The 15127-nt window shown below is 44.7% G+C and overlaps 1 protein-coding gene across 1 annotated transcript in view; it reads left to right on the forward strand.

Moving 5' to 3' along the window:
• The window catches only part of ATP6V0D2 (ATPase H+ transporting V0 subunit d2), a 35366-nt gene extending 21280 nt beyond the window's left edge, over window positions 1–14086 (forward strand). Inside the window, exons 4-8 of the mRNA XM_056522276.1 lie at window positions 636–715; window positions 3475–3552; window positions 6428–6604; window positions 11637–11714; window positions 13227–14086. Of these exons, the coding sequence (XP_056378251.1) occupies window positions 636–715; window positions 3475–3552; window positions 6428–6604; window positions 11637–11714; window positions 13227–13388 (575 nt within the window). The 3' untranslated portion in view covers window positions 13389–14086. The remainder of the gene's footprint in view (window positions 1–635; window positions 716–3474; window positions 3553–6427; window positions 6605–11636; window positions 11715–13226) is intronic.
• Window positions 14087–15127: the final 1041 nt, after the last annotated feature.

The following is a 15127-nucleotide window of genomic DNA, read 5'->3' on the forward strand; positions in this document are numbered from 1 at the left end:
CTCTGTAGCATTCAGCAGCTAATAAGTACTGGAAGGATTAAGATTAATAGAAGTAATTTACAAATATGTTTAACTTTCTGCCACCAGTTGACTTAAAAGAAGAAAGGTTTTCAGCGGAGTACCCCTTTAATAAGTATAGTTTACAATGTCTGGGGCATTAGAGTAAATGCACAGTATGGCTACTGAAAATGTACGTTTGCCATCTCAGCCTATATGGCGGTATGTTTATAAACTACAGGTATATATTATTTGTTGCATTCTCCAAGTTTCCCTGTGGATGGAAATTGTTCTTAGATAAATAGCTGGTCCATATTGCAGTCTTTTTTGACAGAATTTATTTCATCAAAGCTTCATTTTAGAAAAATAAAATGCGCTTCTTTGGCCGCATTAAGAGGGCCATAATACTGCAGCATTTTCTCATCCCTATTAGGCCTGCAAACCCATCTTAGATCAGTATCACCCATCTGTATGTGGCCTCAGTAAGGGATCATCAATGTTGTTTATAATGAAAATATCTATTCGTGCCTCTACTGGTATTTAGGAAATGAGACGTTATTTGTTGGTGCATCATAAAGTCTTATCACTGCCGATCCCAGGCATCTTACCCGTGTTATCCTTCTGTTTCTCATCTCTAGCTGACTTCTTCCAAGACTGCCTGTCAGAAAATGATATGGATGAGATGAATATTGAAATTATGCGAAACAAGTTGTACAAGGTACGGTCTACTGCACGCGGACGGCTAGATACTGATGTTATATCTGCTGGAGATATGTGTACAGATCAGTCAGTCTGTACTTTACAGGATCCTTCTACATAAGTTACTATGATATAAGTTTAGAAGATGATATGTATTTTTATAGATAACATCCGAGAAGGGAACAGAAGGCACAGTCTTACTATATTCTGCCTGTAGTAATATATTCGCACAGTCTGATAAGTGTCCAGTGGCCGTAGCTGATAATATATACACTGGTGGGGTGCTAAATTCTTAGAAAAAATAGCAAGCAATCCAAAAAATATCAAAGAAAGGTGAACTTGCACTCACCAACCATGTACCAAATCATGTACCAATATCATGTACCAAATCATGTACCAATATCAAAGAAAGGTGAACTTGCACTCACCAACCATGTACCAAATCATGTACCAATATCATGTACCAAATCATGTACCAATATCAAAGAAAAGTGAACTTGCACTCACCAACCATGTACCAAATCATGTACCAATATCATGTACCAAATCATGTACTAATATCAAAGAAAGGTGAACTTGCACTCACCAACCATGTACCAAATCATGTACCAATATCATGTACCAATATCAAAGAAAGGTGAACTTGCACTCACCAACCATGTACCAAATCATGTACCAATATCATGTACCAAATCATGTACCAATATCAAAGAAAGGTGAACTTGCACTCACCAACCATGTACCAAATCATGTACCAATATCATGTACCAAATCATGTACCAATATCAAAGAAAGGTGAACTTGCACTCACCAACCATGTACCAAATCATGTACCAATATCATGTACCAAATCATGTACCAATATCAAATAATGGTGAACTTGCGCTCACCAACCATGGGAGCGCTCAGAGGCTAACAGCTGTTTTCACACACACCTGTGTGCTTCTTCCGGCCTCGCGAGGCCGGAAGAAGCACACAGGTGTGTGCGAAAACGGCTGTTAGTCTCTGAGAGCTCCCATCCCAAAGTCTCCCTGCCGCACAGAGTTCCCGTGGATTAAAGTCTACTACATGGTTGGTGAGTGCAAGTTCACCTTTTTTTGATATTTTTGAATTTTTATAGATGCTTCACCTTTAAAGGGGGCATTTTTTTAATTGTATGTAATCTTATAACACTGAATAAAGTTCCCCTCAGGGGCAGGATATTGCCTGTATATGCTGCACCCCTCTGTGAACCCTTTCAGCCATACAACAAAGTTCAGACGGGCTACAGTAGACATATCATGTACATTTCATATATTTGTTCAAAGGGCTTATATAGTACAAACCAGATGGGAGGGGTCTCTTTGAAGTAAATCTTTCATCACTATAGGCCCCCACCCCTAAACCCTCTGTTACTGCATGATAGGTGATGAGAGGAATCAAGTTAACACATACTAGTGCTGTAGGAAAACTCGGGAAAAGAAGTTTTATTTACCCATGTGCCATGGTGCCAAGTATCCGCTGGGCATTCCCTAAAGAAAATCAGTCTGCCGTTTAGGGCCACTTAATCCTGTTTATGAAGACTACTAGGGGACACCAAACTGAGGATTATATTAACTTTTATTAGGCCCTCTGATGCACAGTTTCTCTGTAATTTTATTGATGTGCAAATGTGGGCATTCCTATACCCTAGGTGCAGTGATATGACCTCCCGCCCATTCCTCTGACAATGCCTCCTGAATACTGAGTTTCCCTTTGCAATCATGTAACTCAAGGCCATCGGAGGTCAATAGAGCAACTGCTCACTGACGGCCATATTAAAGGTACCATAATCCTGAGTGTTATGCCCCCTGTTAGCCTCTATCAGTAGGTTAGGGTACCCAAACCTGCTCACTGATTCACTTTAAAGGCTTACTCCGCTCCCCAGCTTCCGGAACATTGAGTTCCAAACGCTGTGTGAGGGCTTCTGTGTTCACGCCCGCCCCCTTGTGACGCCACGGCCTGACCCTTCAATGAAAGTCTATGGGAAAGGGACAGGACAGCCGTCACGCCTCCTCCCATAGACTTGCATTGAGGGGGCGGGAGGTGACGTTACATGACGGGGCGTGACGTCACAAGGGGGCGGGCGTGAACACGGAAGCCCACACTCAGCGTTCGGAACTCAATGTTCCGGACGCTGGGTAGCAGAGTAACCCTTTAAACAAGTGTCTTTGCGGTAAATCCCTCAAACTTTGAACCCATGGTGGTGCTATCACATCTTATCACGTGGGGTCACTCAAGAGAAAATTAGGCTAGATCCACTTCTAGGCTCCATTGCAGATTCCATTCAGTTGGCTTAAATGGAGCCGGCAGATCCACTGCATGCTGAACACTAATGGACCCCACTAAAGTCAATGGCCCCGAACTTAACCCCTGACACATAGAGGGGTTTGGATTGATTAACCACCGAGAAGTCAGGACTCTTCACTGGTTAAGAATGCCCCTTGACACTTGGCATCTCGGTATGTGATTAAATAAAATGTATTTTTCTGGGTTATGCTATTACTGTGAGCATCACCACTAGTAGGTCTAAACTTGCTTCCTAATCAAATATTGTGCAGTGTCAGAGATGTGGGTGATCATTCCTTCGCCTGGTGTAAATGGTAAAAAGTTGCAAAATTTTCGAGCAAACATCTGCCTTGCAGAAAGATTTTGCTAATTTTTGACACCCTGCAGCCAAACAAATGTGCAAAGCAATTATGTTTTATGATATTATATGAAATCCCATTACTATACTGTTTTGTCTGTTTTCTCTGCCAGTCATACCTAGAGGCTTTCTACAACCTCTGCAAAAATCTAGGAGGAACGACTGCAGAAATAATGTGCCCAATTCTTCAGGTAAATCAGGAAATTAGTCCGATTTTTCACTTTTTTGGTTGTCTAAAAATGTTATATGGTGGTGTAAGATAGATGGATTGTTGGGGATACATCACCCGCAGTCCTGTCGTAGGCTATGTTCACATGGCGGAATTTATTTGCGGAATTTCTACCTGGAAAACACAGGTGGACTTCCTGCAAATAGCGGGCGTCAGCAGAAAGTGCAGGCACTAGGACTGATTGGAAATGCGCCGTCTCTATAGACGGCAATTCCTTTCTGAGTGGATTTTGCTGAAAGTATTGACATGTCAATTCTTTCGGCGGAGGCCAGAATCAGATTTCCGCAGCAGATGTTTCGCCGCACCGTGTAAATTCCATCGTGTGAACAGTGCAGCAGAATCCCTTTGAAAGCAAAGGTATTTCCTTGCTGAATTTTTCCACTGGATTCCACCCAGAAATTTTGTCATGTGAACATGGCCTTAAAGGGATACTCCACCCCTAGACATCTTATCCCCTATCCAAAGGATAGGGGATAAGGTGTCTGATCACGGGGGCCCTGCCACTGGGGACTCCCACAATCTCCCTGCTGTACCTGGCATTCGTTTAGAGAGTTGGAGGCTCGTAACATCATGGCCACGTCCCCTCAATGAAAGTGCAAAATGATGGGACAAACCCCATTTCCAGAAAAACATATTACTTTTGCTGTTGTGTGCTTCTCTTGTCACTATAATGTTGATTAGAAAAGTAGGCAGGGTTTGTCGGGAGGTCGAAGCCTCATATAGACCTCCTCGTGTATCAGAAATGTGAGTAATTATTTGCAAAAATATACGGCTACTTATAGCAAACATATGTGGTGTCCCGGTACCGTATCCTATCCGGTACCTGCGTGTGTGGGTCCCCATAGCCAGAGTCCCTAGGACGTCGGGGTCCCCATGGTCTAGTTCACCCCTGGTCACCTCTCATCTAGATAGTTATTGAGCTAATAGTTTATTTAGGATGCATGTAAATATGATATCAATGTCTATAAATAGTTAATTACCTGTATACAGCGTAGCAGGACCTGCGGGTCATGTGATCGGGAAAACTCTATGGTTTCTGCTTTAGGACCTTTGGAGGTCCCTGTGACGTATGCTACCCATCACTCCTTGTAATGGTGAGTGACAGTTACTGTGACCAATCCAGAACGGCCCTGCCCATATAAGGGAGCGGCGGCCATTGCTCTTTCTCTTTGCTCCTGCACTCCTGACGAGGAAGGATCTATACAGCTATCTCCTGCAGTGAGTTAGGCCCGAGCCTTGCGGCAACGGCTGATCGATTCTAAATTGAGAGTGTATCAATCCCTAAGCCCCAATCTCTGCAGCATCACCGGACCTTATCTATCCCCTAAATCCGGATGGATCTGCAAATATTACGCTAAATTCAGAGACTATATCTAAAAGTCAAGGTCCACAACAACTGTCAGTCATTGCACTATATAGAGACTGTATTCCTGAGACTATTATTGTGCATTGGATGTACCGCAAGCCTTTCAGTAAAGTTTGTTCAAGTTCAAGTACCTTGTGGACCTTCAGTCATTTTGGTATATGCACCTATCGTTACTGGGAAGGGCAGCAGTAGGCCGGAGAATTACCTCAGCATACTAGCCCTCAGCCTGGCGTCACGAACTATAGGGTTAACATTAACCCCTCATTTACCGAAACAATACCCCCACTACCAACACCCCCCAAGGGCTACCGCACATAGATTTGCTTTTCCGAAGCTCCAACCAACAACGAAAAGTTGCTTCAAATTGGCATGTTTGAAATAAAAGAAAAAAATTCCTTTGAATCCCAATATCTACTTAAAGGGGTTCTCCATTCCTAGACATCTCATCCCCTATCCAAAGGATAGGGGATAAGATGTCTGATCGTGGGGGTCCTGCCACTGGGGACCCCCGTGATCTATCTGCCTCATCCTGTGTTCGTTCAGAGCATCTAGTGCACCGCCAGAGGCTGTGATGTCACGCACGTGCCCCCTCAATGCAAGTCTATGGGAGGGGGTGTGACGGCCATCACGCCCCCTCCCATAGACTTGCATTGAGGGGACATGGACGTGACGTCATGAGTGGGGCATGAACTTGAAGTCACGAACCTCCGCCCCGCATAACCAGTCATTCGGCACGGAGCGAAGTTCACACCGTGCACCGGATGTGGGGGGGGCCGCTGCCGAAATCGAGGGGGGTCCCCAGTGGCGGGCCCCCCGCGATCAGACATCTTTTGGATAGGGGATAAGATGTCTAGGAGTGGAACGGGACGTGACCGTGATGTCATGAACCTCCGCAAAGATTGCTCCACACACCGGATGTCTGGGGGGCCGCAGCCGAGATCGCGGGGGTCCCCAGAGGCGGGACCCCCGAGATCAGACATCTTATCCTATATCTTTTGGATAGGGGATAAAATGTCTATGGGCGGAGTACCCCTTTAAGGTGACTTCTTAGATACAACTTGGATTCCTCCTAACCCCCCATATACACATGCATGTGAGTCCGAGAGGGCACATGTTTTAATAGGGAAAGGAATATAAGCCACTGCCAGACACCTCTGTCAATGACTTATCCCTCGTTAGAACGAAGGAAATTCCGTGATCAGAATTCCGCGAGTGGAATTCCACACTGTGAACATTAGCATCAGTGTGAATGGGTCTTCCGTGAGACCTGTTCGCACTGCGGAATTTCAGCAGCGGGCAATTCTGCCGCTGAAATTGTTCTGCGCAAAGAAAGAACATGTTCATTCATTGAGCGGAAGTTCGCGAGTACTGCATAGCCGCAGGGGGAGATTCAGCGCCATATCTGTAGTGTGAACATACCCTAATGCTCCTTGCTAACCTTTATGTAATGGCCTCTCTTTCTCTTTCGTAGTTTGAAGCAGACAGACGTGTGTTTGTTATCACCATTAATTCCTTTGGCACCGAGCTCAACAAAGAAGATAGAGAGACCTTGTACCCCACTTGTGGCAAACTGTATCCGGAAGGGCTGAGACTTCTCGCCAATGCAGATGACTATGACCAAGTGAAGAACATAGCTGAGTATTACGCTGTATGTATAATAATAATGACCTTGGTGGGAGTTGTGGACACGGTTATGATGTTTGTCAATCAATCAAACACAGGTTTTATGGACCATTAGAAATTGTTACATGATTATTCAGAATCATTGAAAACAGTGATGTATTGATATCATTGGTATCTGAAATAGAATTTGACAAATGTAGTAGTAAGCTCCCAAATCTCAATGTGTAGTTCACCACCTAGGGTCCCAAACATGGCTGAAATCATCACTAGTCTCAGTTACAAAGAGATTCCAGTTTCACTTAAGTCAAACCTGTCATATGACAGAAATAAATAATGCTTTTATATGTTCCTCACTAGGTCATGCAGATGCTTTACATGTCTTTTTTATGTGTCTAGCTTCTGTATTTGGCTTACAAATCCATCTGTTCAGCTGCTCACTCATTCTGACATTCACTTCTCAGGAAAGGGTGTGTCCGAGACAAGCACTGAGCCCGCCCTCACTCACCATGCATTCACTTCCTCCCTGAGTCTGCTGTGCTGTGCTGTCTCTAAATCCAATCACTGTAGGCTGCTCTGTAACCTTGTAACTCTGTTTTCAGACAGGAGTGCACACAGAGGAGTAATAGGCACTCACTTCCTGGACTTTGTCCAAGTCTGTGCTTCAGCTTGGGCAAAGATGATGCTGAGTCTGGACAGGATTATGTTCTGGATGATATGGGGACCCCTAATGGTCTCTTTTTTAAAAGCCATGATTAAAAGCTTCATTTTAGCTAATAGAAAGGTTAATGTTTTGTCAAGATGTGCAAAATATATAAAGTTTTTCAATCTGACAGTGCTCATTTAACTATTATTAGATATTCGTCCCTTGAACACGAAAAACACGACATCGGAACCTTAACCCCTTCCTGCATTATGACTTATATAAACGTCAGATTATGCAGCTAATTCACGCATCCTGATGTTAATATAAGTCATTCAGTTAACCCGGCGATGTGCGGCATCGCACGGGTTAACAGGCAGAAGTCCAGCTGTTACCGACAGGAAAAAACTTCTGCAACACACCCCAGGACCATTTGTGAATGGTCCTGGTAAGCGATCACTGTGATTGGTCCCTGTGGACCAATCACAGTGTCTCAGGTGACTGAGGGGGTGAAAGTTCAGATCCCCTGCTCTGCCTGCCCCTAGAAATCTGGGCAGAGCGGGGGAAGATGACCCCGAGAGTTGCGGGGGGGACCGGCAGCACATACCTGGGTACCGGCACAGGCAGCGGAAACCTGGGACCAGCAGCAGGCAAGTGGAGGAGGCAGCGTCGGCTTCAGCATCAGAGGCAGCAGTGAAGATTGCTGTAAAGCGATCGTCACTGCTGTTTCTAGGGGTTTCAAAACTACAACTCCCAGCATGTCCAGACAGTCTTTGGCTGTCCGGGCATGCTGGGAGTTGTAGTTTTGCAACATCTGGAGGGCCATAGTTTGGAGACCACTGTGCAGTAGTCTCCAATCTGTGCTCTTCCAGATGTTGCAAAACTACAACTCTCAGCATGCCCAGACAGTCCAGGCATGCTGGGCGTTGTAGTTTTGTAACATCTGGCCCTAAAGATGTTTCCGAACTACAACTACCAGCATGCCTGGGCAGTCTGGGCATGCTTGGAGTTGTAGTTTTGCAACAACTGGAGGCACACAGTTTGGGAAACACTGAGTTAAGTAACAAACTCTCAGTGTTTTGCAACCAGTGTGCCTCCAGCTGTTGAATAACTACAACCCCCAGCATACACAGACAGCCAAAAGGAAGTTGTAGTAGTATGCCAGCTGTTGCATAACTACAAGTCCCAGCATGCCCTTCTGCTGTCACTGCATGCTGAGAGTTGTAGTTTTGCAACAGCTGGAAGTTTGCCCCCCTCCCCCCCCCCCCCCCCCAATTGGGGATGTATGGGCGGAGGTTTACAGCAAATTTCTCACTGCAAATTTGAGATGCAGCAAATTTTCAGCTGCAGCTCAAACTCCCAGCAGGAAACTCACTGTGAACCCCCGCCCGTGTGAATGTACCCTGAAAACTCTACACTACACTACACAAAATAAAGAGTAAAACACTACATGTACACCTACATAGTACCCCCCCCCCTCCCCAATAAAAATGAAAAACATCTGGTAGGACAGCGGTTCTGACATAAAGACACACACAAAAAAAAACTTAAGGAACGTAACAAGGGGTACAGTGAGCCTTAACTACCCACAGGTGTTATGTGACCCCATTTTGGAAACTACACATCTCACAGAATGTAATAAGGGGTGCATTAAGCATCTGCACCCTACAGGTATCTGACAGATTTTTGGAACAGTGGTCCGTGAAAATTAAAAATAAAATTTTTAATTTGCACAGCCCACTGTTCTAAATGTCTGTCAAATGCCAGTGGGGTATAAATGCTTAATGCACCCCTTATTACATTCTGTGAGGGGTGTAGTTTCCAAAATGGGGTCACATGTGGGGAGTCCACTGTTCTGGCACCACGGGGGGCTGAGTTGATCGCCGCGTCTGAAAACGAAAGTAAACCGTTCCCGGCAGCTCAGTCGGGCTGATCGGGACATCGTGATGTTCCGATCAGCTGGGAAGCAGGCTTGAGCAATCGACCGCGTATCTGACTGATCCCTGCAAAGCTATGGCTTTGCAGGGATCAGCATAGGAGATCAGTGTGTGCAGTGTTATAGGTCCCTATGGGAGCTATAACACTGCAAAAAAAAAGTGAAAAAAGTTAACAAAGGTCTATTAAAAGTTTGAATCACCCCTCTTTTCCCATAAAAAAAAACTGTAAATAAAAATAAAAATAAACATATGTGGTATCGCCGCGTGCGTAAATGTCCGATCTATAAAAATATATTGTTAATTAAATTGCACGGTCAATGGCGTGTGCGCAAAACATTTCCAAAGTCCAAAATAGTGTATTTTTGGTCACTTTTTATATCATGAAAAAATGAATAAAAAGCAATCAAAAAGTCCGATCAATACAAAAATGGTACCGATAAAAACTTCAGAACACGGCGCAAAAAATGAGTCCTCATACCGGCCTGTATGCAGAAAAAGAGAAAAGTTATAGGAGTTAGAATATGAGAATTTTTAACATATAAATTTTCCTGCATGTAGTTATGATATTTTTCCGAAGTACGACAATATCCAACCTATATAAGTAGGGTATCATTTTAATTGTATGGACCTACAGAATAAAGATAAGGTGTTATTTTTACCGAAAAATGCACTGTGTAGAAACGGAAGCCCCCAAAAGTTACAAAATGAAATTCTTTCTTCAATTTTGTCGCACAATGATTTTTTTTCTGTTTCGCCGTGGATTTTTTGGTAAAATGACTAATACTGCAAAGTAGAATTGGTGGCGCAAAAAATAAGCCATAATATGGATTTTTAGGTGCAAAATTGAAAGTGTTATGATTTTTAGAAGGTGATGAGGAAAAAGTGAAAATGCAAAAACGGAAAACCGCTGAGCCCTTAAGGGGTTAATATATATGTATATGTGAATTAATATAATTTTTCACCAAGAAATGATGCAAGTATCGACGAAAATTTACCACTAACATAAAGTAGAATATGTCACAAAAAAACTCTCGGAATCAAATTCATAAGTAAAAGCATCCCAGAGTTATAAAGTGACAATGATCAGATGTGCAAAAAATGCTCTGGTCCATAAGGTCAAAATGGGCTTGGTCCTTAAAGGGGTACTTTGGTGGAAAAAAAACTTTTTTTTTTTTAATCAACTGATGCCAGAAAGTTGAACAGATTTGTAAACTACTTCTATTAAAAAATATTTATCCTTCCAGTACTTATCAGCAGCTGTATATTACAGAGAAAGTTCTTTTGTTTTTGGATTTCTTTTTTTTTTTTTGTTCACAGTGCTCTCTGCTGACACCTCTGTCTGTATCAGGAACTGTCCAGAGCTGCATATGTTTGCTATGGGGATTTGCTCCTAATCTGGACAGTTCCTTATACGGACAGAGATGTCAGCAGAGAGCACTGTGGACAGAAAAAAAAAGAAATCCAAAAAGAAAAGAACTTTCTCTGTAGTATATAGCAGCTAATAAATACTGGAAGGATTTTTTATAGAAGAAATTTATACATCTGTTTAACTTTCTGGCACCAGTTGATTAAAAAACATTTTTTCCACCGGAGTACCCCTTTAACTCCTGGTGGGTTTGGGTGGTGCAGGAACTATTGCTGGTGTCATGAGGCAGTCAGTTGTACCTATTGTTCAATTTCATTTAATTTAGCTAGTTCCAAAATGTCATAGTGGCCAGAGAACTCTTTTTTCCAATACCGATTCCCCAAATATCCTGTTTTTCCTCTTTCAACTATAAAGCAAAAATACACAATAGACTTAGGTTGGCCGAGCCCAACAATTCCAACAATCTAATTCACTAGAACAAGAAAATTGTCCATCAGGGCTTCTGAGATCAAACCATAGTAGATTAATAGACCGGTTCCTATGCGGTCACAGTGCTACGTACTTTAGGTTGTGCTCAGCAAACAATAGGTATATAACAATACTCTTTAGTCATATTGTAAATCTTCTTATGTTTATTGTAGCATCTTGTACAACACAACGGTCTAATACGTGTCTCTCCCTATTGAGAATACATACACACTTAGTTGAACTGTTTTCTTCCCGCACAGCAGCCTCTGCCCACCTAAGAACTGCAACGGGATCCATTCAAGTCAACAGGGCAGCCGCAGTTTATGTTTCCTGCACATTCTGGTGTCTGAGGGCGATACGGTGCAGGGGGAATTTTAGAAGGGGACACGTACTACACCAGTGCCTCATCCTCTTCATCCAGTGGGGTTCTTAGAGGCCGTTGGCTGTCCAGAAATGCTGGGAGTTGTAGTTTTGTAACAGCGGGAGGCACCCTATTTGGAGAACACTGGAATAAACCAAGTATATCAAGTTCTATGAAAAAAAAAGGGGGGGGGCCAAAGGAATCCTAAAAAAAATCTTTATACCTCTCTTGTCTTTGGATCTAAGAATAATCCTGGTCTTACACATTTTGGTTTGTTTTTTGCAGGAGTACAGAACATTGTTTGAAGGAATTGGGAATGGAGCTGGAGAGAAGACACTAGAAGACGTGTTTTTTGAGAATGAGGTAGGACATAAAGCAACAAAACTATGCTTAAAGGGGTACTCTAGATTTGAAGAAACATATCCCCTAACCACTGGATATGGTGGGGTCCGAACACTGGGACCTCCTACGGTAACATGAATGGGGACCAGCTGCCACTGCGCAACTCACCCATCTCAGCCGGTGATTGACCATAGCACAAGGCACAAGCACGTCTCCGAAGGTGGGGGCCAGAGCACTCTGGGGGAAGTAGCAGACTGGAGAGTTGAGAAGTGGGGGCCAGGACCAGTTCAGAAGATCGCGGGAGGTCCCTGTTGTCAGACCCCCCCCCCCCCCCAATCAGACACCTATTCCCTAACCTGTGGATAGGAGATACCTAACCGGAGTACCCCATTAAGGAACCAATAACAAAACTTGTCACAAAGTGTCCCCTTGGTTATATCCCCAGCGGGGAGCAGTAATCTGCCCTATAACCAAACTCTGACTCTGTGCTATGCTGCCTGTGTGATGACACAGGGGTGCAAGAAATACCTTATCACTTCGTGACGCCAGGGCACCGTTAGCCTATACACGATCCGAGGTTGGAGACAGCTTCTCCTGGGCCAGACACAGGGAGTAAAGAAACACACCAACGTCGGGGTACAGATAACTGCCTTATACTGAGCAGGGTGCAGATGGTATTACATGCCAACAGTATTGTGCAGAGTGGAGAGGATGCAGTGTTACCCCTTGGGAGCCCTGTTGCCTTGTTGGGACTTATGTTCCTTTCACCCAATTGATTGATACTGTCTTGAAATGAGACTGAAGACTGTTCCAGGTCGCTAGGGTTCTGACAAAGTCCGGAGACTTCCTCCGGTAGGCTTGAATTTCTTCTATGCGGGGGATCCTTGTAGAATTGCTGGATAAGACTTGAGATCAGATTTTATCTGGACTTCCCTCAGAGCTTCTCCACATACAGCTCACACCTTTACCACACTGAACCCTGAACTGGGGCAACTCCTCCCCCACTACTCTATATAGCTCACAATTTAGGGGTTCCCATTGGCAGGCAGGGTCACATGGGCTGCCGAGGAAGTCCGAAGCCCACAGGACAGCCTTTGGTGCTGAGACACCACACCTGTGCTTCAGGCAGCATAAAGGGGTAAACTGTCCCTAGACATCTTATCCCCTATCCAAAGGGCTGGACCCCAGCGGCCGGACCCCCCACGATCTCTGGCGCGGCAACCAGAAATCCGCCGCCGGACGCCTGGCGACCACAGCCATCACACCCCCTCCATTCATGTCTACTAGAGGGGGCGTGATGGCTATCTACTAGCTGTCACACCCCCTCCCATAGACATGAATAGAGGGGGCGTGGCATGAAGTCACAAACACGGAAGCCACAAGCTTCCGTTTTCAGAATACCACGGTGCCGACCCAGAGGTCGTGGGGGGTCCAACAGTCATCTAATCCCTTATCCCTAGAATTCCCTAATAGGGTATATGAAATTAGATTTTGTAAACCAATCTATTACTTTGTCTTGTTCTTTGTTTCCAGGTGAAAATGAACGTGCTGGCGTTTAACAATCAATTCCACTTTGGGGTCTTTTACGCCTACATTAAGCTAAAGGAGCAGGAATGTCGCAATGTTGTGTGGATCGCTGAATGCATTTCCCAAAGGCACAGAACCAAGATAAATAACTACATCCCTATTCTGTAAACCTTCCATACCCAATGCTGAGCTTTTTAGTACTATGGCACAATTATAATATTGCATTAATTAAGAAATCTCTAAATGATGAGTTGTTGAAGCTTCTGTAACATTATATCGTACATAGTTTGTCTTTTTTTACAGCCTTTACCTGTACATGGCAGAATGTATTATGTTTTATCATTCTAAGCAAGAAGGAAATCTTATGGAAAATAATAGCTGAAACCATTTTTTTTTGCTGTAGACCAGTGGGCTTCAAACTGTGGCCCTCCAGATGTTGCAAAACTACAATTCCCAGCATGCCCGGACAGCCGTTGGCTGTCCGGGCATGCTGGGAGTTGTAGTTTTGCAACATCTGGAGGGCCACAGTTTGAAGACCGCTGCTGTAGACAAAACTGTGTATTTTATAGATTGTGTGCCCGATTTATATAATTGTGGCACAGACTTCAAAAAAATGAGTTGCCTCTTCAAAACTGCGCAAAAACAAAGGTCTGATGTCATTTCTGAGGCTGACAGTAGTCTTGTTAGTAAGTCTGCTCTGGGCCTGAGCCTATGGGAGAGAATTACTAAGATGCAAGTCTTAAAGGGGTACTCCCGTGCCCCAGGCTTCTGAACATCAGGTTTAAAAGGCTTGAAGCAGCGGCCTCGGTCATGACATCACGGCCCTGCGGATGTTCAGAAGGCTCGGGCACGGGAGTACCCCTTTAAAGGGGTACTCCACTGCCCTGCTTCGGAAGCTCCGCTCCCCAGCGTCCGGAAGTTTATTGTTCCGAAGGCTACATGCAGGCTTCCGTGTTCAGGGCCGCCCCTCGTGATGTCACGCCCGCCCCCTCGTGACGCCCCCTCGGGGCGGCCCTGAACACGGAAGCCTGCACATAGCGTTCTGAACAATAAACTTACGGACACTGGACAGCGGAGCTTCCGAAGCAGGGCAGTGGAGTACCCCTCTAAGTAAAACCCAACCAGTGTACGATTGTGCTGGATTTATCTGTGACTTCACCCCATGCACTGAAATCTACCATAGTGATTTGCTGGTGTAAGATTTAATTGAAATATCCTCTGGAATAAGTTGAAATAAATCCGGCTATGCTCCTTTAAAGGAGTAGTCCAGTGGTGACCCAGTGGTGAACAACTTATCCCCTATCCTAAGGATAGGGGATAAGTTGCAGATCGCGGGGGGTCCGACCGCTGGGGCCCCCTGCGATCTCCTGTACGGAGCCCCGACAGCCCGCGGGAAGGGGGCATGTCGACCTCCGCACGAAGCGGCGGCCGACACGCCCCTTTAATACAACTCTATGGCAGAGCCGAAGCGCTGCCTTCGGCAATCTCCGGCTCTGCCATAGAGATGTATTGAGGGGGCGTGTCGGCCGCCGCCTCGTGTGGGGGTCGACATCCGCTATCTGGCCGGAGAGCCTGGCCCCCGTACAGAGAGATCGCAGGGGGCCCCAGCGGTCGGTTCAATCTCAAACTTATCCCCTATCCTTAGGATTAGGGATAAGTTTTTCACCACTGGACTACCCCTTTAAGGCCATGCTCTCCCATTTTTAGTAAAGTGGCAGAGACTGAGTTGCGCAAAAATTTGAACCAAAAAGACCCTAAAAGAAACACCATGTAAAAAAAAATAAAAACATTACAAACACACATTTATCATCAAAATGCTATGTATTAAAGGAAATCTGTCATCAGTATCACCCACACTAACATGTTGGTACAGGCTTGTAGTGCGGTTGACACTGATGAAAATGATA

This window comes from Hyla sarda, chromosome 5, assembly GCF_029499605.1.
Source record: "Hyla sarda isolate aHylSar1 chromosome 5, aHylSar1.hap1, whole genome shotgun sequence".
NCBI lineage: Eukaryota > Metazoa > Chordata > Amphibia > Anura > Hylidae > Hyla > Hyla sarda.